Source organism: Schistocerca serialis, chromosome 1 (genome assembly GCF_023864345.2).
Source record: "Schistocerca serialis cubense isolate TAMUIC-IGC-003099 chromosome 1, iqSchSeri2.2, whole genome shotgun sequence".
Taxonomy (NCBI): Eukaryota; Metazoa; Arthropoda; class Insecta; order Orthoptera; family Acrididae; genus Schistocerca; species Schistocerca serialis.
Genome location: NC_064638.1, coordinates 1,100,323,929 through 1,100,348,289, shown reverse-complemented (window position 1 = coordinate 1,100,348,289; position 24,361 = coordinate 1,100,323,929). Strand labels below are relative to the sequence as shown.

Here is a 24,361-nt window from a genome sequence, read left to right as displayed (position 1 = left end):
TTTGACAAAGCTGAAGATAACTGTTTACAACTTCTTTCGAACCACCCCAGACAGTATATAAAATTGTGATGATTATGACTGAAGAAAGGTATTAAAATCGTTGGTTACAGAGGGCACGTAACTCGTGAAGTGCAATAACGCAGTACTAAACGAGTTCTTAAGACTGTTCAAGATAGAGTCTTTAATATGTGGGTATTAGAAGAATCGTCAGAAACTGCTTTCGTGAAAAATAACTTCAGGTTATCGTCCTGCTCTAGTACCCTATCGATACAAACTTTAAATGACAGCCGTCTCGTATTAGACGCAGAAAGTAAATTATGATCATCAATCCTCAGAAAATCATGAAACTGCTTTGACTATTCTGTTCCCTTTGGCCTCATATGAAAGTATGCAGGTATATTACGACACAAATCTTCTAAATTAGATAGTCTGTGGAAGGCATGTGATGTCGCAAGCTGAATTAAATGATATGAGCGCCTTACAAGGACAGGATGTGACATTTCATTTTTATTAAGGCCTGAACCGAATTGTACTTTTCCATCACAACGTTCATTGTATCCGTTGTGTATATGAAGACGTGAAGAAGTGGTATTTCTTGTTTTGCAGATTCACCTTTTATTGTCTGGAAGATGCCTTTTGCCCTCCCGTCAATTACATCGATTATATCAAAAAAATTGCATTACACTTTTCTTGTCACACCGTTAAAGAATGTTCTAATGACTGGGTACTGTTTTTCCGCAGCCTGACCTGTTGTCTTATCTGTTGTAAATGAGAGTAATGGTTCTTCATAAAATCAACAATTTCTTGTTTATAGGTCGATCCTGTGATTTGACGTAAAATATTTTTTACTTTTTGCTTTCCTAGATTTACATCTTCTAAACATTTAGACTCTGAAAACAAGTTTCGTATTAGTGCGATGCCACAGAGTCATCAGGTAATGAAATAGGTAGATCCTGTTACGGAAGAAATCCTCATATTTTTAATTCTACTTCTGACACCTTAGTGGCATGAGGCAGATTTTTGGTTAAAATGTTGATTTATTCCCACATTCTGATATAACATCCATCTCTTTGGAGTTTTTGGCACTTTTTTGTGTCTTAATAATTCAGTCATTCCACACACAAGATCACTAGCACAAATTTTATTATAAGCTTTTATTGTCAGATCCCTTCAGCCAAGTCTTAAAATCGGAATGCTCCAACCAAGAAGTTGTAAATTTGTCACCATTTTTTTTCTTTATTTACTGTGATCCGAAATCTTGAGACGATGTAGGTGCATGGTCGTCATTTTCTTCAAACGAATGTTTAATCGAATATTATATTGCTATTGTTTCGCGATGCAGAATTAAAATCAAACTAATTGTTACAATACCCGCACGAGAAGCTGGCCAACTACGCAAAGAAACTGTCACATGCTGAACCACTTCGAGACGACAACTTTTTTGCCCATGGCAGCCAACGTCAACGACCTTACTGTTGTAACATTACTAATAGCATAGTATTACAACAGCTTTATTTTAATTTAATATTCGTTCCTACAGATGAGTACCACGTTTGAAGATGAGAGTCTGTATAATCCACATTCTCGAATCCTTGTTACTTACATGTACTATATTTCCCATTCTAGATGACTGGAAAGAGACGCGCATGGCTGTGGGTTGTCAGCCTTGAAGATAAACACGAAAAAATTTCCCTTGCCGCCTCCCGACATCACGCCGCGGCGTATCGGGTTTTCCTTTATACTTTACACACCCGGAGTAATCGGTCTGCGTTTCGTGCGATTACCGTACGTATAATACAATTGAAGTCTGATCTCGCCCTTAACAACTGTGACAGTACAATAAATACAATAAGCTAAAATTAGACAGATTACATTCAATAAGAATTTGAGGGAATCCTCTTTAATAAGTCGGTGAGGCCATAAAACATACATCGATTGATACCTGTGATAAATAATAGTGTTACCATTTTAAGTTCAATTTTACCCGAAATTTCCCCAAATCTCTGTCAAAATAAAACAGCCTTAACCACGTTTAATATAAAACGTTTTGTCGCAAAAAAGAGGAAACATTGCAACAAAACCGTTCTGAGGCGCCTTGCCACGGTTCGCTCGGTTCCGCCCGTCGGAGGTTCGAGTCGTGTGTGTGTGTGTGTGTTTGTGTGTGTGTGTGTGTGTGTGTGTTGTCCTTGGCGTTAGTTTAAGTTACATTATGTAGTACGTGAGCCTAAGGAGCGATGACATCAGCAGTTTGGTCCCATAGGAACTTACCACAAATTTCCAAATTTTCAAAATCATTCTACAATGTCGATATCAACAAACTGGTCTTTCGTTGGGAGAAATGTGTTCGTCGTCACGGTAACTGTGTTGAGAAATAAATGTATAGACATAAAGAATAACGATGTAGAATGTTAATAACATTTGTAGTCACACTGGACGCGCATTTGGGAGGGCGAAGGTTCAAACCCGCGTCCGCTCGTCCTGATTTAGGTTTTCCGTGATTTCCCTAAATCGCTTCAGGCAAATGTCGGGGATAGTTCCTTTGAAAGGGCACAGCCGACTTCCTTCCCCACCCTCCCTTAATCCGATGGGACCGATGACCTCGCTGTTTGTTCCCCTCCACCAGACCAAACAACCAACCAACATTTGTTTTATTTAAAATGTTTTAAGAGTTTTCAGGTAACAAATTCGGGGGTATTACTTTTCAGCACGCCCTCGAATGTTTTACGACGAGTGTCTATGTTATCCATGTAGTAGAGTATCCTTAAAGTGCCAATTTGTACGTATAACATATACAAATCCAAATCCCACCATTGTCTGTGGGTAAGATTCGAACCGATGGCAGTGTGATCACCGATCACTCAGTTGAGTGATCAAAGGCAATGGTACCTAAGAACATTACAGTATAGTCAGATTTATATGGAAGAATTCATTGTTTGAAGGGCACTATTTGTCGCTGAAAAGATGCACTGTATAACTCGTAAGAGATGTTGCGAACTATCCCGATATGCATAGCCACGTGTACGAACTCCCGATGAGGTTGACTAGTTTCACTGACGTCCTTGTACAGAGTCACACCGTTGGGTACAATATGCGCCAAAATAAAGACAGTGTTGCGGAAGAAGCACGATGGTGTATTGATGATGGAGGACGGTAAGTGGCAAAATGAAAGTGTAGCGTTGTGCGCTGTCCACTGACGCCTGACCCGTTGGCGGGTGGCAGAGCAAGCTGCCTCTCGCGCGCGTCAAACGTGAATGGGTCGCGGCGTAACTCCCGCCGTGGCGGCTGATTGGCCGTGTGGAGAGGCGCGAGGAAGAACCCCATCAGCAGCGTTACGAGAACAGAGGCACGCACGTGGACGCAATCAGCTAACTGCGTGCTGTGCTGGCGTGACGCGTTTAGGTGGTGGGGGCAGGGGCTGACTCAACCTATTAAGACTGAGCTAGTGGCTCCTACGTAACTCACTGTATCACTCAGAAATGTTTATTGGGTTACTCAGAATAATAGGGTATTCAATCATAAAGGTGACTCAAGAGGCCAATCGCATGAGGCACGCTACAATGGAGTTCTATGCGATAAGAAGACGTAGAACGTGCAGTATCTCTAGATGAATACGCAGCAAGTGTGGCAGAATGTACTTCTGATGCCATTTATCTAATTGTCCCTTCACGGTTCCATTAGCGTAAGGCGCTTGGGAAGAATGATTGTCGTTAAACCTCTGTATTAACTCTCTTCACTGTTATACAACGACAACCGGTATTCTAATCAAGACTGCAGGAGCAAGCAGTTCATCAAATGTACCCTATCACATCCCACTGGAGTTTAATCCTGTAAACGTGGAATTATTCGTAATCCTCAGCACTGTAGGGATCTGTGGTCTAAGTCATTTCATTTGCTGCATATGAAATCCTGTGACGTTGGCGTCATCCATTCAGAAGTTGCTTAAACTTCAGAACGGGTAAATGAACTTCTTAATTTCGTTCTTTAAACTGGAACTGTAAACTCCAGAGTTGGTGTATTTCGTTCGAAATCCACCGGCAAGACAGTGAGCATTGAGGAGACGTCCTCTCCCCCCCCCCCCCCCCCCCGCGCCCTCATATCCGCCATAGGAGGCGGACATAGGAGGTACACAGTGGGAATATCACTTCTCATCTTGCTACTACAGCGTAATAAGTTCGAGGAATAAAAATTCATCAGTATTTTGAATTAGTCTTTCTTCCGTAGAATACAAAGACTATATGAAGACGTATCCTCTGTCCTCCTTACGACATTGCATTATTATTCTTTCGTTTACAAAGGAGTACGAATGTATTTTGTTCTTTAACGCTTACCAGAACCAAATGGAGACTTCAGAAGCAGTTCTTAATTTTTGTCATACCCCGCAATAACTTTGAAATTCGATCTTCGAGTTCTGTTTCATTATGTGTCAGATCTCCTACACTCAATGTTGCTACGAGGACTACCCAGAAAGTAACAGTCGATTTTTACGAAAAAATTAACAATATTTATTACATAAGTTTTAAAGTTACACTCTTAAGCTATTTTTCTACTGACTGCTATTCAAATTGAGGCACTTATGATACCATGGCACAAGGTTTTCAGTACAGTCTCCGTAGAAATAAGTCGCCTACGATTGGAACCACTGGTTTATACCGGCATTCAGTTCGGCGTCAGTATCAAAGCGTTGTTTAGCGAGCCATGTCTTCATTTCTGGGAGGAGGTGGTGGTCGCTTAGCGCCAAATTCCATCTGTATGGTGGATAATCAAACACCTCCTATCCAAAACCCCGTAGAAGCTCTCAGATGCAATTGGCCGCGTGTGGACGTACTTTGTCATGAAAAAAACAAAACGTTCACGCTATGTTTTCCCTGACACTTGTTTTGTATGGCCCGCCTTAAGTATGTCTGTGTTTCGCAATACCTCTCTGAGTTAATTGTTGTGCTACGTTCGAGTAAACGAACGAGAATCACTCTCTTAGTCCCAAAACACAATAGCCATGATCTTTCTTGCTGACATTATTTGCAAACGTTTCCTTGGTTTCTTGGGAGAATTTGTATCCCTATTCCATCTACTGCCTTTTTGTTTCACAGTTGACATGCTTCACCCAGTTACGATTGAGCAATAATTTTACTAGCATTCTTCTCGTATGTCAGTGCTGCAGCCAGTCTCCGTTCTTTGTGGTCTTCCGTCAGGATTTTGGGAACCTACTTAGCACAAAAATTGTGGTAACCAAACTTCTCCGTCACAGTTTCATGTACCAGACTCCGTAAAATTTGGTAAAAATGTTTCGAAAGTTCCGTAATCGTGAAGCGACGATTTTCACGAATTTTGATGCTGATTTTCATCGCCAGTTCCTCAGTCACAAGGCTAGGCCTACCAGTGAGGTCCTCGTAGTGAACATTGGTACGGCCTTCTCTAAACTGAATGAACCACTGCATCACTCGTCTTTCACTCATTATTCCTTTTCCGTACACTTCACAAAGATAGCAATAAATTTCAACTGGTCTGTAGTCTTTTGCCAACAAAAACTGTAATCACGGAGCACACTTCGTAAGTGGCGGGATTTTCTAATGAAACACACATTTTAACACTTCAGACGAAAAGTAGCAGAGACACAGACCACACGCTACCACCGCTGGATGCGTACCGAGTGTAGGAAAGTTATGGCACCAAGACGGGGGCTGTACTCCTGTAAACCGCTATGATGGACCGAAACGTCTGTTACTTTCTGGATAACCTCCGTATTTAAACTTTTCTGTGAGTCCCCTGGCAACATCGGAAAGTCTGTGCAGGATAAGAACAGTGATGCGGCTTCTGTCGCAGCTGATTTTATCTCAGATTTGATTTGCCCTACACAGATTACCTTCTCTACAGCTTCGAGATCTTTCCTCCCGTTGTTCTAGTTTATTTAATTTCCCCGGGATCCGCCATTTCTAGGGAGAATTTTCGTATCTGCCACATGGGAAGACGCCAGATGGGAGACTAGCAAACTCCAAACGGAAACCATAAAACTGAGATAAGGAAATACCTGCGACTTCATTAACAATAGTTAAAATTAATTCAATAATTCGTTTCTGTGCGCTGGACGTGTGTGTATTCAACCTAAGGACATAGCACACATCCATGCCCGCGGCAGGATTCGGAACTGCGACCGTAGCGGTCGCGCGGTTCCAGACTGAAGCGCCTACAACCGCTCGGCCATTCCGGCCGGCTGTCCAACTACAACCTCTTGTCTTGTTGGGCGAGTCTTTATCTTTATCACTTAGGCGCTGGCACTTCACGAAACTCATTCTATAATTTTGGCTATAAACAATGGTAGCACATACTTACAAAATTTTTTTCATTCAAAGCCAAAATGGAAAAAGGGAAGAAAAACTGGATTAACTTTTGTTGCACTGGTTTTTTTGTGGTCATGTCGACTGGTAACAAGATTTGTCTATTTCCTTGCAGGGATGAACGCCATTTTAATATAGCTAACATAATGTATTCTCACGGTTGCCACCGTGTATCTACATTATTTCACCCTTTTATTGAATGAAAAACTCGGACAATCTTATTATCACCTTCAAATAGCAGCATAGAGTGTATGGGTAGCAGACTGTTGAAAGGCATCCTCCCGAAAAATGGTAACTGAATTATTGGATTCGACCTTCCACTAATCATTTTCGAGCCGTATGGGCTAAGTATTGGTTTCGTGCTTCATGCTCTCACTTCATTTCTATGTAACGTAACACTGCAACATTAATTGACTCAGTCCCTTGTACTGTGTCCCTCACTGTATAGGTACCATTCTGGCACTTCGTGCTTGGGAACCGCAACAAGGTAACAGAGGTCGCCTCCAGCAGGGCCCCGCTGCGGCGCAGTATGAATGTTCCTACCCCATCAACATATACAGCCACTGAACGGCTTAATTCGTTTCTGCATCTGTACAAATACCAGGTGCATAATTTCAGCAATCAGGAAATTAGAAAATAGCCAGACAGTAGCCACCAGGACTTACGAAGTCTCTTCGAGACATTGGCTGGTAGTAAACACGACAGACATCTGTGCCGATTGTGACGTTTTACAGCGACGATGAGATACGGCAGCTGTGCTGGCATCGACCCAAAAGGAACATCGGAGATAACGTGGTTCTGTGTCTTGAGCACCTCAGGGGCCACTAGGCCGGTGGCGTCTGTCGACGTAGCTACTCTTTGTCTCACTTGGGTTACTTTTTAATGACGGGGCTCTTCAAAGCATTGCGCATTGCGAAATATCTTGGGATGACGACGGCATAGATTCAGCTGCGCCTATTTCGCGGACTCACGGGCTGATTCCGCAAGAGCGTGACATTTGATATTGAGTCACACATCTAATGTAAAAAAAAGGAGAAACGTTCCTTTTCAGTTCCTCCTTCTCCAACAAGGAAACATCACCAACTTGACCTCATATTTTAAAGAGGAAAAGGCACAACTGCAAGATACCAACTGTATAAATATAGATTGCTACTCACTGTAAAGATGACACGTTGGGTTGCAAGCAGACACAACGAAAAGACTGATATATATTTAGCTTTCTGCCAAATACTTCTTCAGAAAACGAAACACTCACACGATCTTTCACACAAGCACGCATACTTCTCACGCACATTACCGCCATCTCTGACATTGGTCTGCAATTCAACGTGTCACCTCCTACGGTGAGTAGCAATCTGTCTTTTTCCTTATGTTGTTGATACTCCAGCCTGTAGTTACACTTGCAAGACATCAGCGACAGAAATCGATCCCAAGCGAAAATTTGGGCCAAAATTTAGCATCTTTTTTACGCGAACAAGAGGTAAGTAATAGGAGTACATAATACACTCCTGGAAATTGAAATAAGAACACCGTGAATTCATTGTCCCAGGAAGGGGAAACTTTATTGACACATTCCTGGGGTCAGATACATCATATGATCACACTGACAGAACCACAGGCACATAGACACAGGCAACAGAGCCTGCACAATGTCGGCACTAGTACAGTGTATATCCACCTTTCGCAGCAATGCAGGCTGCTATTCTCCCATGGAGACGATCGTAGAGATGCTGGATGTAGTCCTGTGGAACGGCTTGCCATGCCATTTCCACCTGGCGCCTCAGTTGGACCAGCGTTCGTGCTGGACGTGCAGACCGCGTGAGACGACGCTTCATCCAGTCCCAAACATGCTCAATGGGGGACAGATCCGGAGATCTTGCTGGCCAGGGTAGTTGACTTACACCTTCTAGAGCACGTTGGGTGGCACGGGATACATGCGGACTTGCATTGTCCTGTTGGAACAGCAAGTTCCCTTGCCGGTCTAGGAATGGTAGAACGATGGGTTCGATGACGGTTTGGATGTACCGTGCACTATTCAGTGTCCCCTCGACGATCACCAGTGGTGTACCACCAGTGTAGGAGATCGCTCCCCACACCATGATGTCGGGTGTTGGCCCTGTGTGCCTCGGTCGCATGCAGTCCTGATTGTGGCGCTCACCTGCACGGCGCCAAACACGCATACGACCATCATTGGCACCAAGGCAGAAGCGACTCTCATCGCTGAAGACGACACGTCTCCATTCGTCCCTCCATTCACGCCTGTCGCGACACCACTGGAGGCGGGCTGCATGATGTTGGGGCGTGAGCGGAAGACGGCCTAACGGTGTGCGGGACCGTAGCCCAGCTTCATAGAGACGGTTGCGAATGGTCCTCGCCGATACCCCAGGAGCAACAGTGTCCCTAATTTGCTGGGAAGTGGCGGTGCGGTCCCCTACGGCACTGCGTAGGATCCTACGGTCTTGGCGTGCATCCGTGCGTCGCTGCGGTCCGGTCCCAGGTCGACGGGCACGTGCACCTTCCGCCGACCACTGGCGACAACATCGATGTACTGTGGAGACCTCACGCCCCACGTGTTGAGCAATTCGGCGGTACGTCCACCCGGCCTCCCGCATGCCCACTATACGCCCTCGCTCAAAGTCCGTCAACTGCACATACGGTTCACGTCCACGCTGTCGCGGCATGCTACCAGTGTTAAAGACTGCGATGGGGCTTCGTATGCCACGGCAAACTGGCTGACACTGACGGCGGCGGTGCACAAATGCTGCGCAGCTAGCGCCATTCGACGGCCAACACCGCGGTTCCTGGTGTGTCCGCTGTGCCGTGCGTGTGATCATTGCTTGTACAGCCCTCTCGCAGTGTCCGGAGCAAGTATGGTGGGTCTGACACACCGGTGTCAATGTGTTCTTTTTTCCATTTCCAGGAGTGTATATCAACTTCATATACAGTATAAACCTAAGCAACAGTGTCAGCTTTACAATCCAAAGAAAATAACACACGACAGCGATGTTAATAACTATATAGCGCTACGCTACATTTTTAATAACGCACTCATTCTAAATGGTTCAAATGACTCTGAGCACTATGGGACTTAACATCTGAGGTCATCTGTCCCGTAGACTTAGAACTACTTAAAACCACTAACCTAATGACATCACACACATCCATCCCCGAGGTAGGATTCGAACCTGCGACCGTAGCAGCAGCGTGGTTCCGGACTGAAGCGCCTAAATCCGCTCGGCCACAGCGGCCGGCAAGGAATTACAGACTTCGGCCACAATTGAGCAGTAATTTAAATCAATGGGTAAGGTTGAATATTTGTGCCACACTCATATTCCAAACCTGGTCTCCTACTTACTAAGCAGATGCACTGACCAATGCGCCATCCGGACACAGTGGTCATTGCGAATACACGGACTACTCAAGCACGCCTTCTGTCAGACCCAAATTGTCAACCTATCCACACATTACGTATGTACTCGTAATACCTCTTACCCATTACCCTCATTACTTGCAGCATTTCACCGATTCCCGTAAGCGATAGGCTTGCTGTGCAGCTGTAGACAAGAGATCATTGGCAGTCTCGGCATTTGTGTATATAGCTCTGTTGCTTCTCCTTCACCGATATTATGAACACAAGCCTTTTACTCACCCCATTATACAGTATTTCGCACTCGACATTATGCAGCAACTGTGGGCGGAGCGAATGACAAGCTACCGGTGTTCGTGAGAAATTAAAACCTGTGATTTCAGGTCACAACGTGCACTATCAGAATTATGGCCTAAATTTTCACACGGGATCGATTGCTGAGGCTGACATCTTGCAAGTGGCCTTTTTTCCCCCACTCCTTAAAATGTGACACCAAATTGGTGATGTTTTCTTGTAAGACATAATACGCCAGTTCTGATTTTGCTAGGGAATGATAAAGGGCCTCATGTTTTCGACGTATCAAGATCAAATACACTACTGGCCATTAAAATTGCTACACCACGAAGATGACGTGCTACAGAATGCGAAATTTAATCGACAGGAAGAATATGCTGTGATATGCAAATGATTAGCTTTTCAGAGCATTTACACAAGGTTGGCGCCGGTGGCGACACATACAACGTGCTGACATGAGGAAAGTTTCCAACCGATTTCTCATACACAAACAGCAGTTGATCGGCGTTTTCTGGTGAAATGTGGTTGTGATGCCTCGTGTAAGGAGGAGACTTTGATAAAGGTCGGATTGTAGCCTATCGCGATTGTGGTTTATCGTATCGCGACATTGCTGCTCGCGTAGGTCGAGATCCAATGACTGTTAGCAGAACATGGAATCGCTGGGTTCAGGAAAGTAATACGGAACGCCGTGCTGGATCGCAACGGCCTCGTATCACTAGCAGTCGAGATAACAGGCATCTTATCCGCATGGCTGTAACGGATCGTGCAGCCACGTCTCGATCCCTGAGTCAAAAAACTGGGACGTTTGCACGAAAACAACCATCTGCACGAACAGTTCGTCGATGTTTGCAGCAGCATGGACTATCAGCTCGAAGAACATGGCTGCGGTTACCTTTGACGCTGCATCACAGACAGGAGCGCCTGCGATGGTGTACTCAACGACGAACCTGGGTGCACGAATGGCAAAACATTTTTTCGGATGAATCCAGGTTGTGTTTACAGCATCATGATGGTGGCATCCGTGTTTGGCGACATCGCGGTTGGAAGCGTGTATTCGTCATCGCCATACTGGCTTATCACCCGGCGTGATGGTATGGCGTGCCACTGGTTACACGTCTCGGTCACCTCTTGTTCGCACTGACGGCACATTTAACAGTGGAAGTTTTATTTTAGATGTGTTACGACCCGTGGCTCTACCCTTCATTCGATCCTTGCGAAACCCTACATTTCAGCAGGATAATGCACGACCACATGTTGCAGGTCCTTTACAAGCTTTCTGGATACAGAAATCGTTCGATTGCTGCCCTGGCCAGCACATTCTCCAGATCTCTCACCAATTGAAAACGTCTGGTCAATGGTGGCCGAGCAACTGGGTCGTCACAATACGCCAGTCACTACTCTTGATGAACTGTGGTATCGTGTTGAAGCTGCATCGGCAGCTGTACCTGTACACGCTATCCAAGCTCTGTTTGATTCGATGTCCAGACGTATAAAGGTGGTTGTTCTGGGTAGTGATTTCTCAGGATCTATGCACCGAAATTGCGTGAAAATGTAATCACATGTCAGTTCTAGTATAATATATTTGTCCAATGAATACCCGTTTATCATCTGCATTTCTTCTTGGTGTAGCAATTTTAATGGCCGGTAGTGTACTAACACTTGCCACTTGTCATTATCTCGTGTCTAAAAAGAAACGTTGGACTAAGTAATAAACTCTTCAGTCACGAGCCCTAAGAGTGTGTAAAGAATCTGTGTGTTTAGGGAAGTCCGACCATAAGCAGCGTCGGCAGCTGCTGGTGAGGATGACGCAGTTGGAAATGGTGGCTTCGCGGGGGATTCCCCAGAACGGCTGCGTGCGCAGCCTGCTGCGCGAAGAGGCGGCCAACCTGACCACAGATGACGCCCCGGAGGAGAAGGCGCTGCTGCCGCAAGCCGACGTCAGGGTAAGCTCGCACTCGTTTTCTTTTGCTTTGGTGATAAGTTATTTACGAGAGCCGATTTTACGTCTCAAAGTGTGCAGTACTGTTGTTGTTGTTATGGTCTTCAGTTCTGAGACTGGTTTGATGCAGCTCTCCATGCTACTCTATACTGTGCAAGCTTCTTCATCTCCCAGTACCTACTGCAACCTAAATCCTTCTGAATCTGCTTAGTGTATTCATCTCTTGGTCTCCCTCTACGATTTTTCCCCTCCACGCTGCCCTCCAATACTAAATTGGTGATCCCTTGATGCCTCAGAACATGTCCTACCAACCGATCCCTTCTTCTGGTCAAGCTGTGCCACAAACTTCTCTTCTCCCCAGTCCTATTCAATACTTCCTCATTAGTTATGTGATCTACCCATCTAATCTTCAGCATTCTTCTGTAGCACCACATTTCGAAAGCTTCTATTCTCTTCTTGTCCAAACTATTTATCGTCCATGTTTCACTTGCATACATGGCTACACTCCATACAAATACTTTCAGAAACGACTTCCTGACACTTAAATCTATACTCGATGTTAACAAATTTCTCTTCTTCAGAAACGCTTTCCTTGCCATTGCCCGTCTGCATTTTATATCCTCTCTACTTCGACCATCATCAGTTATTTTGCTCCCCAAATAGCAAAACTCCTTTACTACTTTAAGTGTCTCATTTCCTAATCTAATTCCCTCAGCATCACCCGACTTAATTCGACTACATTCCATTATCCTCATTTTGCTTACTATCTTGTGCAGTACTATCGAAGGAAATTCTCAAAATAAGCACTTTCTGAAATAAACAATTATCGAAATATCAGCTCTCGGCCTACAAGGCCCTTGTCGAAAACAGATGACACACACACACAAATGCAACTCACACAAACAGGACTGCAACCTCTGGCAGCTGAAGCCACAATGAAGGCCTTATTGGCCGAAAGCTTTGTTGTGCCTATCTGCGACCAAGCATCTCCAATATATGGTGAGTAGCTACTTTCCTTTCAAAATATTGTTACGTTCCATCCTGGATTTTCCACTGTTTGATAACCAATTATCGGTTTTTAATTTCTGTTATTTACAGCAATAAACGTAGACATCGAACAAAGGTTGAACAATTTCGCATTATATGTTGAAGCAAACGTAGAATCAAAATATCAGCATAAATAGGTAACTAAAAAAGAACTTAGTCCGTCCACTGTTCGCTGCCTTGCTCGAAAAGTATTGAGGGGTTGAGAACTACAAAAAAGTTCTCTAGTATTCTCTCACTGTTTCTAATTTTTTATATTTCTGTTCAAAAACCATGTTGCAATCGAGGATCGTACCACTTACTGGTATTGTGAATGGTCAGTGCTAAAGCGTAAAACTGAGACTGCAGAACGGTATTTTTCGCGTTAAATTGTCTATTTTTAAGGGCTACAAGCAGATAAAGGCACATTTTGGAAACACAGGCAGCTACCTTATGTTTTTATTAAGCTATGAATGAGTTGTTCAGTTTTTCATTTGTCACTGTTCTCATAAATCCGTTTCTCTTTCATTATATCACAAAAATGAGAGATTAATACTACGTTTTTGAATAAAATTTTTGGCGTTGTTTCTGTTTAATTATTTCAACTGAAGAAGTAGTTTTTAATGAAATATATATTTTTTACTTTTTAATGGGAATTTAATTACAATTGACTTTTTACTGACTAAACCAAAAATGCTTTTTCAAAAAAGTAAACTGAATAATTAGACAGTAAGCAAAATATACCATTTATTAAGAACAATTACAAGGCATTAGTTAAAATTTCAATAATGAATTAATCCATTGACCAACATTTACTGCCGAATCTGTTCATAAACACTTGTGTCGATATATAAGTACATTCCTTTCATCTGAAACGATGTCATTCAAAGGCAGTAGTAATCCTTCAGAAGCCACAGAACTACCTACCAAGCCAAAAAAATTGTGTTTAGAAGCTGTTATCAGGAGAAATAAAAGTAGCTGTTATAACTGTAGCCAAACAAAAATCGAAAAATATTGGTTATACTAGTATCGATTTTAATCGGTTGGTTTTTTCCATCCCCACTTCATTGCTCTTCGTTGTCAAAAAGAATATGCATCAATATTATAGGCTTCAAGGAAAAAGTGCGTACATTTATTAAAAAAACGCCATTTCACAGATATATTGGCCACCCTATGGTAGCATACAATACAGTTACTCTTACGAAGAGCTTATGTTTGGGGCAAATCTGTGGGAATAAAAAATTTTGAAACATCCAGCACTACTCTAGTTCCAAACTGTCTGAAGGAGAAATTTGGAAAGCGAATTAAAGCTCAGGGGGGAAATCTTTAGGATTTCCACTGACGTAATAGTGTCACAGACGGCAAACGACTTTCGAGAGCACTTTAACGGAATGGACAGCGTCTAGAAAAGACGTTGTAAGATGAACATCAACAAAAATAAAACAATGGTAACGGTACATACTCGAATTGAATCAGGCAATGCTGATATAAATCAGTTGGGATATGGGGCACTGAAAGTAGTTGTGTTTCCGTATTTGCACTGCAGAATAACTGACGATAGCCGAAGTAGAGGGTATATAAAATGCAGACTGGCAATTGCTAGAAAGGTGTATCTGAAAATGTAAAATTTATTAGCATGGAATATGAATTTTAAAAAAATGGTTCAAATGGTTCTGAGCACTGTGGGACTTAACATCTGAGGTCATCAGTCCCCTAGAACATGAATTTAAGTGTTACGAAGTCTTTTCTTAAGGTATTGGAGTGGAACGTAACCTAGCACGGAAGTGAAACGCGGGCAGTGACCAGTTCAGAGGCTTTTGAGATGTATTGGTACAGAAGAATGCTGAAAATTAGGTGGGTGAGCCGAGTAACTGATGAAGAACCATTGAATCGAACTGGATGAAAAAGAAATTCGCAATCTCACTAAAAGACAGGATCAGTTTATAGTGCATACCTAAGGCATCAAGGAATTGCAGTGTGGTAATGGAAAGTGGGGGGGGGGGGGGGGAGGACGTGTAAAATTTGTGGAGGGTGACCAGGGCTTAAATACAGTGAACAGGTTCAAATGTATACGCATTGCAATAGTTACGTGGAGATAAATAGGCTTGCACAGCATAGATTAGCGTGGATAGATGTATCAAACTGAAAACCACAACAACTGTAAGATACATTGCAGTTTACTCATTGTTATTTGATTTTAATCTCCTAAGTATTGCCGTCTTCTATCCCCATTAATTCCGTAGGCGACAACTATTACATCAGTTTTTAAGAGAGGGCGGAATATTGTAGTCTAACACTCAGCTGACAACCTAGAGATTAAAAACGGAACACTGGCTCAACTTGGACAAGAACGAGGAAAGGGATCGGCTGTCTTTTTCAAAGTATCTATCTCTCAATCTGACTTAAGAAAAACACATACAACGATAGTATGAGTGACCGGAGAGGATACGAACCCTTCTCCTCTCAAATGCGAGTCCAGGGCCATTAACCAATGCGCCATCTCGCTTAGTCATTTCGTTTTATGTTTCGAAGCGAATTTCTGCTTCTAAAAGTTGCAAAGACAAAGTGCCCTATTTACTTTGTAGTAGGTAATGAATTATAGTACTACATTGAAGATTTGTGCACCATTTAATATTGGTGCAACACTTTTCAAATGTGTCCTTTTCCAATGAGATAAATATACTTTAGTAAAATCTCCACTCAAGAAAGTAGAAAAAGAGTTTGCCAATAATGGGAGTTCGTAGTAATTGTCATACGTATTCTCAGAGAGAGATGGCGCAAGGCATTATACTCGTATACGGAAGACTGCTGGTTCGAATTCCCTTTCAGCCATCCACATTTTGGTTTTCCGTAATTTACCTAATCACTTATGGCGAATGCCAGCAAGTTTTTTTGAAAGGACCGATTAGTTTCGTTCCTCATCGTTTCCACTTTATTGTGCTCCGACTTTCTGACCTCGTAGAATTTTTTCATACACTTCCTCTATTATGGGTTCTCTATATTATATTTATCCAACCGGGTTTCGTGAGATATTGTCTTGCAAAGATTTCTGTTTAAGTTCTCTGAGGACCTCTCTTACACAAATAAGTTATATTGACGTATTACGATCCTATTAGTACTCCTCTGAATTTGTTTTTCGCTATCTTGCCTACTTGCCGATTCCAAACGATAGAGCCGATCTAAGTGTCTGAAGTAGACACTAAACTTACGTACGATTGTACGAGTAATGCCGTCAGTCAGTACTGTTACTCTTGAAATGAATCTTAAGGTCAGGGCCTTTGAATCATTCTGGCCTGTTACTCTTCGTCGACTAGCCACTAATGACATGGATGCAGTTAGCGTTTGCCGGCTAAATACTCCACTGACGTATACAGAGCGTCATGGATGATGCGAACTATGTCTGCTTGAGCTTCTACGACAGACAAGTTGGGTACTGTGAGGTCCACATCTCAACTCGTGGTGGTATCATGTACTGTGTCGTTAGTATGACATCGGTCCTAGACAGCGCCCTCAGTCGCGAACGACGTCAGCAGATGGTGAGTCTAATTGAAGTATAACACTAAAGCGATCGATATGGCGTGGTGATTCACACACAGGTCCTGCCAGAATGGGTTCTAACATTTAGAATGTGGATGAGCTTCCGACTAATTTGCTTCAGACTCTAAGTAATTGTACGCTAAAAAGTCCCCATTTGCAAATGGGGAATACTTAATCGTTTTAGTTACGTTAAGTAAGCTGAAAACTAGTCTTCGGATAACAGTATGACATATATTTCAGAAATCCGTTACTGAATTAAGCAAAACTAAACTAAAATTTTGTTTTCAATATGTTGTTATTGTCGTTGTGGCCGTCAGTCCGCTGGTTTGATGTATCTCTGCACGTTAGTCTATCCTATCTTCAATTCCGTATAACTATTGCTGCCCACATCCGTATGACCTGCTAACTGCATCCATCCCTTGATCTCCCTTTGCAATTTTTACCTCCCAACACTCCTCACTATTGCCAAATCGACGATTCCTTGATAGCATAGAATGTGTCCTACCGACTGATTCCTTCTGTTAAAGAAGTTCTACAAATTACTTTTCTCCCAAATTCGAGTCAACTAGATCTGCCCATCGAATCATCAGCATTCTTCTGCAACCTCGCATTTCAAAACCTCGTAGTCTCTTCTACTCTCAACTGCTTACTGTCCACGTTTCACTGACGTACAGGGCTACACTCCAGACAAATACATTCAGAGAAGACTTCCAAACACTTCGATTTATGTTCGATGCCAATAAATTCCTCTTTTGAAGATATTATTTCCCCGCCATAGCCAGTTTGCATTTGATAACCTCTCTACTTCGACCACCGTGAAGTATTTTGCTGCCCAAATAGCAAAACTCACGCGCCAGGTACATATTCGGTAATCTGCGTCCGCGAGCCCGACTTACTCCACCATCAGCAATGGAGGTAAAGCATTGACAATGCCAGCAACTCGTACTGGCGAAATATCGAAAAAATCATGAAACAAACGTCGGCTGAAGAACCCGAGACAGAAGCCAACGGCCAATTTGTCAACAAGTGGCCACGAAAGCCTTAAGAATTTAGTTTCTCTTTCATATCCTTGGACTGCTATAACTACAGTCTGATTTCTGTATAGATTGTAGATAAGTTTCCGATTTCTACATTTTCTCTCTGTTAACTTCAGAAATCAAACAGTGTGTTCCGTTAAAATTTCTAAATCTACGAATACTATAAATTTAAGTCTTCCTTTCTTCACTCTAACTTGTAAGGTACTTCGTAAGGTCAATATTGCCTCGCATGTTCCCTGGAACCGAAGGTATCTTCCCTTTGATCGGCTTGAATCAGTTTTTCACTTTTATGTAAGTAATTTGTGTCAATAGTTTACCCTCATGACTTATTAAATTGATAGTGCGGAGTGCGCTAAGATTTACAACTTTTTTTTTTTTTTGGAATTGGGTTTATAACATTCTTCCTGAAGTATGGGGATATTTCTTTTGTCTCACATATCTTGCACAACTGGTGGGATAATTTCGACATACAGTCCAGAATCATGACATGTATCTCTGATTTCGAGTAGCACGACGAATAGATATTGGTCGTATACAAACAGTATAAATACATTTGTAATTTAAGTCTAGGAAAAACGTACCTAATATTGTTCCTGAATGGCCTGTACTTTCTGAAATCAATCAGGTGCCTGGTTTGTTATTAATTTAAGATGCTGACATGGGACTGCATGAAATTCAAAAGAGTTGTATTTTATAGGAGAAGTGAAAAACGTTTGTGAACGTATTAGACAGGAGTTTAATTTGTATAAACTCTTTGCGCAATGAACAAAACTCATGTGAGCTAATTACTCTCACGTAAAATGAATCAAGCAAGTCCACTGTGTTAACTATAAGAAGATGAATAAAAAATTTAACGAACAAGTTTTAGCTGCATCGGCGAAATTGAATCACGGAAGCCTGTGTGTAATACGTTGTATTTTTCATCCAAAACTTCAAAAATGATAGATCTTTCATTTCAGGTTCGCTAGCAGATGTTCTGGCCTTGAGAGATTGAAGAGGTTTCATATCAAAGATGTTGTCAAAGGAATAACTATGTAATGTTGATTCTTCTGTCTAAGAGAATTTAAAGCGTACTATTATGAAGGGAAAATCATTTTTTGACATCGCGACCCAAGAGTGGGTGTTGGTAGTTGTTTTATTTACGTATGGTCACTTGCATTTGCCACATCCTTGTAATCTTAAGGCTCCATCAAGACAACACTCAATATCTGTACATGCTTTCTTAGATTCATATCTGTCTTCTAGAAATTTCAGATTTCGGATCATTACTGGAAAAAGGTGTATTAGCCCGAAAACAAATGCTTGATATTTCCACGTTTGTTTCCTAACCTCACCATATAGTTTACGTCAGTTGAGTCCTTTTAGGCGTAGGACACTTGCAGAAGATGCTCTCTTGAGGAGCCCAGCCACGACAACTGTTACCTCATACGACTATAAGAATGATATAAAAATTAAAAGTAATGAAGTTGCTCTTGGTAGCATAGTTTTCTCTATGCCAAAGCCTTCACATTTTCCATTAATACTATATTTGGAGTGCTTAAGCTATTCCCTCAAGCGACTTGCCGGCTTCACCATCTGCTGCCAAGAGTCCTTGCTATGTTATCCGCCAAAAAAATTAAGTTTCATTTCGTGACTTGCTTGGTTACTGAAGCATCAGTTGTTTCATAAAAGTGTAAAATCCCCACAAAATTAATGAATCTCTTTCCCAGCGTTGAGCTTCGGAAATAAGATCGGATTCTTACTCACTCTTGCCAATGAACTTCTGTAGGAAGCTATTACCTTTTTCGTTATTGTAATGAAATTATAAATGTGTATCCTACGCATGGATGACAGTCACGTGTGTGTGTGTGTGTGTGTGTGTGTGTGTGTGTGTGCAGAATCGTGTCGAGTTTTTATTGTTATGGTCGTTTCTGAGAGACAAAAGAGCGATCTGATAAAATCCTGTGCCAGCACAAAGGCTACAACACTAACATCAGTGGAGTCGCCGCCGTTAATGTCTTCATCCCGTCCGACAGACGGATGAGAAAGCCGACGGTTTAATTATGGGGCTGTCGGTATGGACAATGCGCGACCTAATTATTTGTCGGATTGACTGGTCGTGTTGTCTAACAGGTTGGTCATGCACCGTTGCTTCAAAGCCCGTGCACACAATACGTAACTGTTTTTCAAACCCTTACTTAATAGGCAGACACGTTAAAGAAAAAAATAAAGAAACATAATAACCAAAAATTTAAAAATGGGTAAAATAGTTGTATAAAATTCTATAGGATAATGATGCAGACTGAATCAAATAGTTTAAAACTAAAGCCAATGGATGTTTCTGACAAAATTTCCGTATACAGTGCCTGAAAACAAATCGCAACACAAAAAAATGATTAATGTAGAACAATTATATTTCGGAAATACTGTTATCTAGGTAACATACTTAACTGATTCATGCTGCAATATCGCAGGTTAATGTAAGCGTGAGGTAAACCATTGCAAATGTGAAATCCTGGTACGCTAATAAAAAGTGTAACCGCCAGAATCTGGAATGCCAGCGTGCAAGCGTCCATGCATTGTATTCTAACCGTGCTGGATGTCAGTTTGTACGATGGAGTTGCAGGCCTGTTTCACTTGGTCAATACAGGGACGGTTAATGCCGTTTGTGTATGAAGCTGTAGCAGCCGTCCGATGATGTACCATATGTGAGCGACTGGAGACATATCTGGTGATCGAGCAGGCCAAGGCAGCATGTCTACACTCTGTAGAGCATGTTGGGTTACAAAAGCGGTGTATGGGCGAGTTTTATCCTGGAATGATGCTCATGAGTGGCAGAGGATGAAACACCAGACTGACCTACAGATCTGTAGACATGCAGTCCGGGTGCGTGGGATAACCACTAGAGTGTTTCTGCTATCATACGAAATCGCGTCCTCATGCATAATTCCTATTTTTTTTAACCCTTTACTCACCTGGCCAGAGATCCTGTTCTTCCTGCCACACTACTTTACTAATCGCACTACATCTGACCTAAACCTATCCATGTACCTTTTTAAATTCTTTAACCTCCCTACCCGATTAATGGATCTACATTCCACGCACCGATCCATAAAATGCGAGTTTCGTTTTTCCTGATGACGATATCTTCCTGAATAGAATGAGATTTTCACTCTGCAGCGGAGTGTGCGCTGATATAAAACTTCCTGGCAGATTAAAACTGTGTGCCAGGCCGAGACTCGAACTCGGGACCTTTGCCTTTCGCGGGCAAGTGTTCTGGTAGAGCACTTGCCCGCGAAAGGCATATCAGCGCTCACTCCGCTGCAGAGTGAAAATCTCATTCTGGAAACATCCCCCAGGCTGTGGCTAAGCCATGTCTGCAATATCCTTTCTTTCAGGAGTACTAGTTCTGCAAGGTTCGCAGGGGAGCTTCTGTAAAGTTTGGAAGGTAGGAGACGAGGTACTGGCAGAAGTAAAGCTGTGAGGAACGGGGCGTGAGTCGTGCTTGGGTAGCTCATGGTAGAGCACTTGCCCGCGAAAGGCAAAGGACCCGAGTTCGAGTCTCGGCCTGACACACAGTTTTAATCTGCCAGGAAGTTTCATATCAACGCACACACCGCTGCAGAGTGAAAATCTCATTCTGGAAACATCCCCCAGGCTGTGGCTAAGCCATGTCTCCGCAATATCCTTTCTTTCAGGAGTGCTAGTTCTGCAAGGTTCGCAGGAGAGCTTCTGTAAAGTCTGGAAGGTAGGAGACGAGGTACTGGCAGAAGTAAAGCTGTGAGGAACGGGGCGTGAGTCGTGCTTGGGTAGCTCATGGTAGAGCACTTGCCCGCGAAAGGCAAAGGTCCCGAGTTCGAGTCTCAGCCTGGCACACAGTTTTAATCTGCCAGGAAGTTTCTTCCTGAATAGTTCCCGCCTGGAGATCCGTACGGGGGACTATTATAACTAAATAATATTTTACCCAGTACGAGATCACTATCATTTGACCACACAGAAGATTTGCATACCCTTGAGCAAGATAATGGCTGTAGTCTCCCCTTCCTTTACGTCGTTCGCAGTACAAGCACAGAAAGACCATGTCGACTAACATTACAACATCAGATCAGTCATCCATACTGTTGTTCCTGCAACTACTGAAAAGATTGTTGTCCCTCTTCAGGAATCATGTGCTTGTGTGTACTCCCCACAGATGCCCCTCTGTCGTCATTGCACTTTTGGATCATATACCTGTATCATTGACGCATGAGATCAACTAACCCCGGCAAGGGGGACTATACATTTATACGAGTAAATTAAAATCCCGTGCAGCGTTTGTGTCTCTGTATGTAAGGGTTAATCTCAGGAACTTCTGTAGGTCTTTTGTTGCAGTTTTCACTAACAGATAGACGAATTCACGAGAAAGATTTGTGTATGTAATTTATTACCGCTGCACCAGGCAAGTCGCCCAGCTGCAGTTTCTTAGTGCTACCTGTGTCTAATTCGGGGTGACCGCTACAGTAGATTCTAATTGCATGTAGTACAAATTATCACACTGTGCACTGCAGCTACTCGTCTCATAAAGATACCGTACGTATCGGTACCTAAAATTCGCAGGCATCTACATCTACACTCCAAAAGTCACAATACGGTGTGTGGAGGAGGGTACTTTGTGCACCACTGTCACTTACCCCCTTTCCTGTTCCGGTCACGAATGGCTCGTGAGAAGAACGAATGTTGGCAAGCTTCCATGTGAACTCGAATATCTCTCATTTTATCTTCTTTGTCTTTTTGTGAGGTACAGGTAGGAGGAAGAAATATGTTGGTGGACTCTTCTAGGAAGAACTTTAAGAGTAAATCACATCGTGATGCAGAGCGCCTCTCTTCAGGATGTGACACGGGAATCCGCTGGGTTTTTTCATGACATTTCCATATCTAATAAAGGAACCTATAACGAAACACATTACTCTTCTTTGAATCTTCTTTCCTTTCCCTATCAACCTTACGTGGTACGGATTTCAGACAGACGAGAGATACTCAGGTATTGCTCGAACGAGGATTTTGTAAGCTACGTCATTTATGGGTGGAGTAAGTCATAAGGCACCCATATCCATCTCGACTGTACCTCATTTTTTCTCAACAATGTCTGCGTTACGAGATATTTAGCATTAGCCAAAAACCCTCATGTCTTTAAAGTAGAAATATTTTGACACATTTCCGTAGCTAGTGAATGGTATACCTACTTTCTGTCAAGGGCTGGAAATTGGTAGGAAAAAACGGCGGCATAAGCTCTGCCGGAGATCTTGCATCGTTTGCTTCTAAGGGATGACCAGACATCCCATGTGACCCTATTCCATCCATTGTAAGCTTTCCTCACATTGGCACATATGTTTCTGAAGCACTGCCCATTCTTCTAACGGCGAATAGCGGCATTCTTGAACCCATGACAACCCCTATAACCAGTGAATTATAATTAGCACGAGTATTCGTACAGAAAGTTATTCCCTGAACCCCAGGGCGATAGCTGAACAGGTGTTGTTGACATAACCCTAAGTAGGAAATGAATTGATGAACAGTTCCTCGCTCATCGTTGTTATGATTCGAGATGGACGATAACGATTCCTCTAGTCGACAAGCTATTCACGTTGGTAATAGAGGTTGGTAGTAATCAATTACCATGAACCGAAGTGCTAAAGGCAAGATTTCAGTTGACGAAAAGGAAAAGAGAATTAAGGGAATATGGTGACAAAAGAGTGGTAGAATTTATTGACTTAAACCGAACCATTAACAATCTTTTACATGTTGATGACAGTAGTTTTAGTGTATCACGTGGGAGTAAACTGAAGGATGACCAAAATAAAGTAGGTACTTACGCTTGGTAGGTGTCACGTAATACCTGTCAGGATTTCGGACGTTTATCGTCCGGACACCAGGTGTTTCAGTGACACTGAGATATCAAGCAGCCTACAGCGATGACTGCTCCGCAGGGATCCTAAAAATTATGCAGTTACTCATGTGTAACTTCTCTCTCTAGGTCTCTTAAAAGATGAACATCACAATAATATGTGTGATAATTTACGTGAGCATTCTGCGCCACTTCCATTCGCTGTCGTGTAGCTGAGGCGGATACAAAGTTGATGGTCTTCGCGGCGTGCGCTTTCTGAGAGTCGATTAGCGCCACTTGCCAGAAGTGCTTCAAGTGGTGACCTTTCCACGAGGTACATGACCTACGCGATACCACCGGCTAACGACGGATGATCGTACGGATGCCTCTAATGACCAATTAGCAAAAGATCGCAGACCAGCGGCATCCTGTGGAGTGCTGACCAGGAACATCTATTTCCGCTGCTAGACTGTACCAATAGGTACTATGTTCACAAGAATTTCCCTGCATTCCTCTGCATAAAATGTGCGCCTAGCCTGTCCACAGAATCTTTAACAGCCAATTTTCATTATTTTCCATTTACAGAAAAAGACTGTTTACAAACCCTGTGTGTGTGTCGCGAAATGAATTGTGTTTGCTTTCTGCAAATTTTAAATTTTTGAATTCTGTCTATAGAGTTACCGCCCTACTATTCCTCAAGACAAAGAAGTATTTGGTAAATAGTGTACTTTGCTGATTTCTTTTTTTATCTCACCGAAAGTGGAAAAAAGATTTCGTGAAGAGTTTTTGTTCGGGGCGTGGCAACAAGTAGATCAGATATCTGGATTTTCCAGAAGAAGGAAAGAAGCGATTAAAGCAACGCCAGCCGGCCGGAGTGACCGAGCGGTTCTAGGCGCTACAGTCTGGAACCGCGCGACCGCTACGGTCGCAGGTTCCAATCCTGCCTCGGCCATGGATGTGTGTGATGTCCTTAGGTTAGTTAGGTTTAAG

General features: G+C 42.8%; 1 protein-coding gene across 4 annotated transcripts in view; it reads left to right on the top strand.

Annotated features, from left to right (window-relative positions):
• The window catches only part of LOC126416393 (solute carrier organic anion transporter family member 74D-like), a 183,287-nt gene that overhangs the window by 70,448 nt on the left and 88,478 nt on the right, over positions 1-24,361 (top strand). For 2 of the 4 annotated variants that reach the window (XM_050084084.1, XM_050084101.1), the window contains exon 2: positions 11,755-11,936. In XM_050084084.1, the coding sequence (XP_049940041.1) occupies positions 11,796-11,936 (141 nt within the window). In that variant the 5' untranslated portion in view covers positions 11,755-11,795. Of the gene's footprint in view, positions 1-7,604; positions 7,676-11,739; positions 11,937-24,361 lie in introns of those variants that run through there. The other 2 variants (XM_050084112.1, XM_050084092.1) reach the window with 2 other exon arrangements.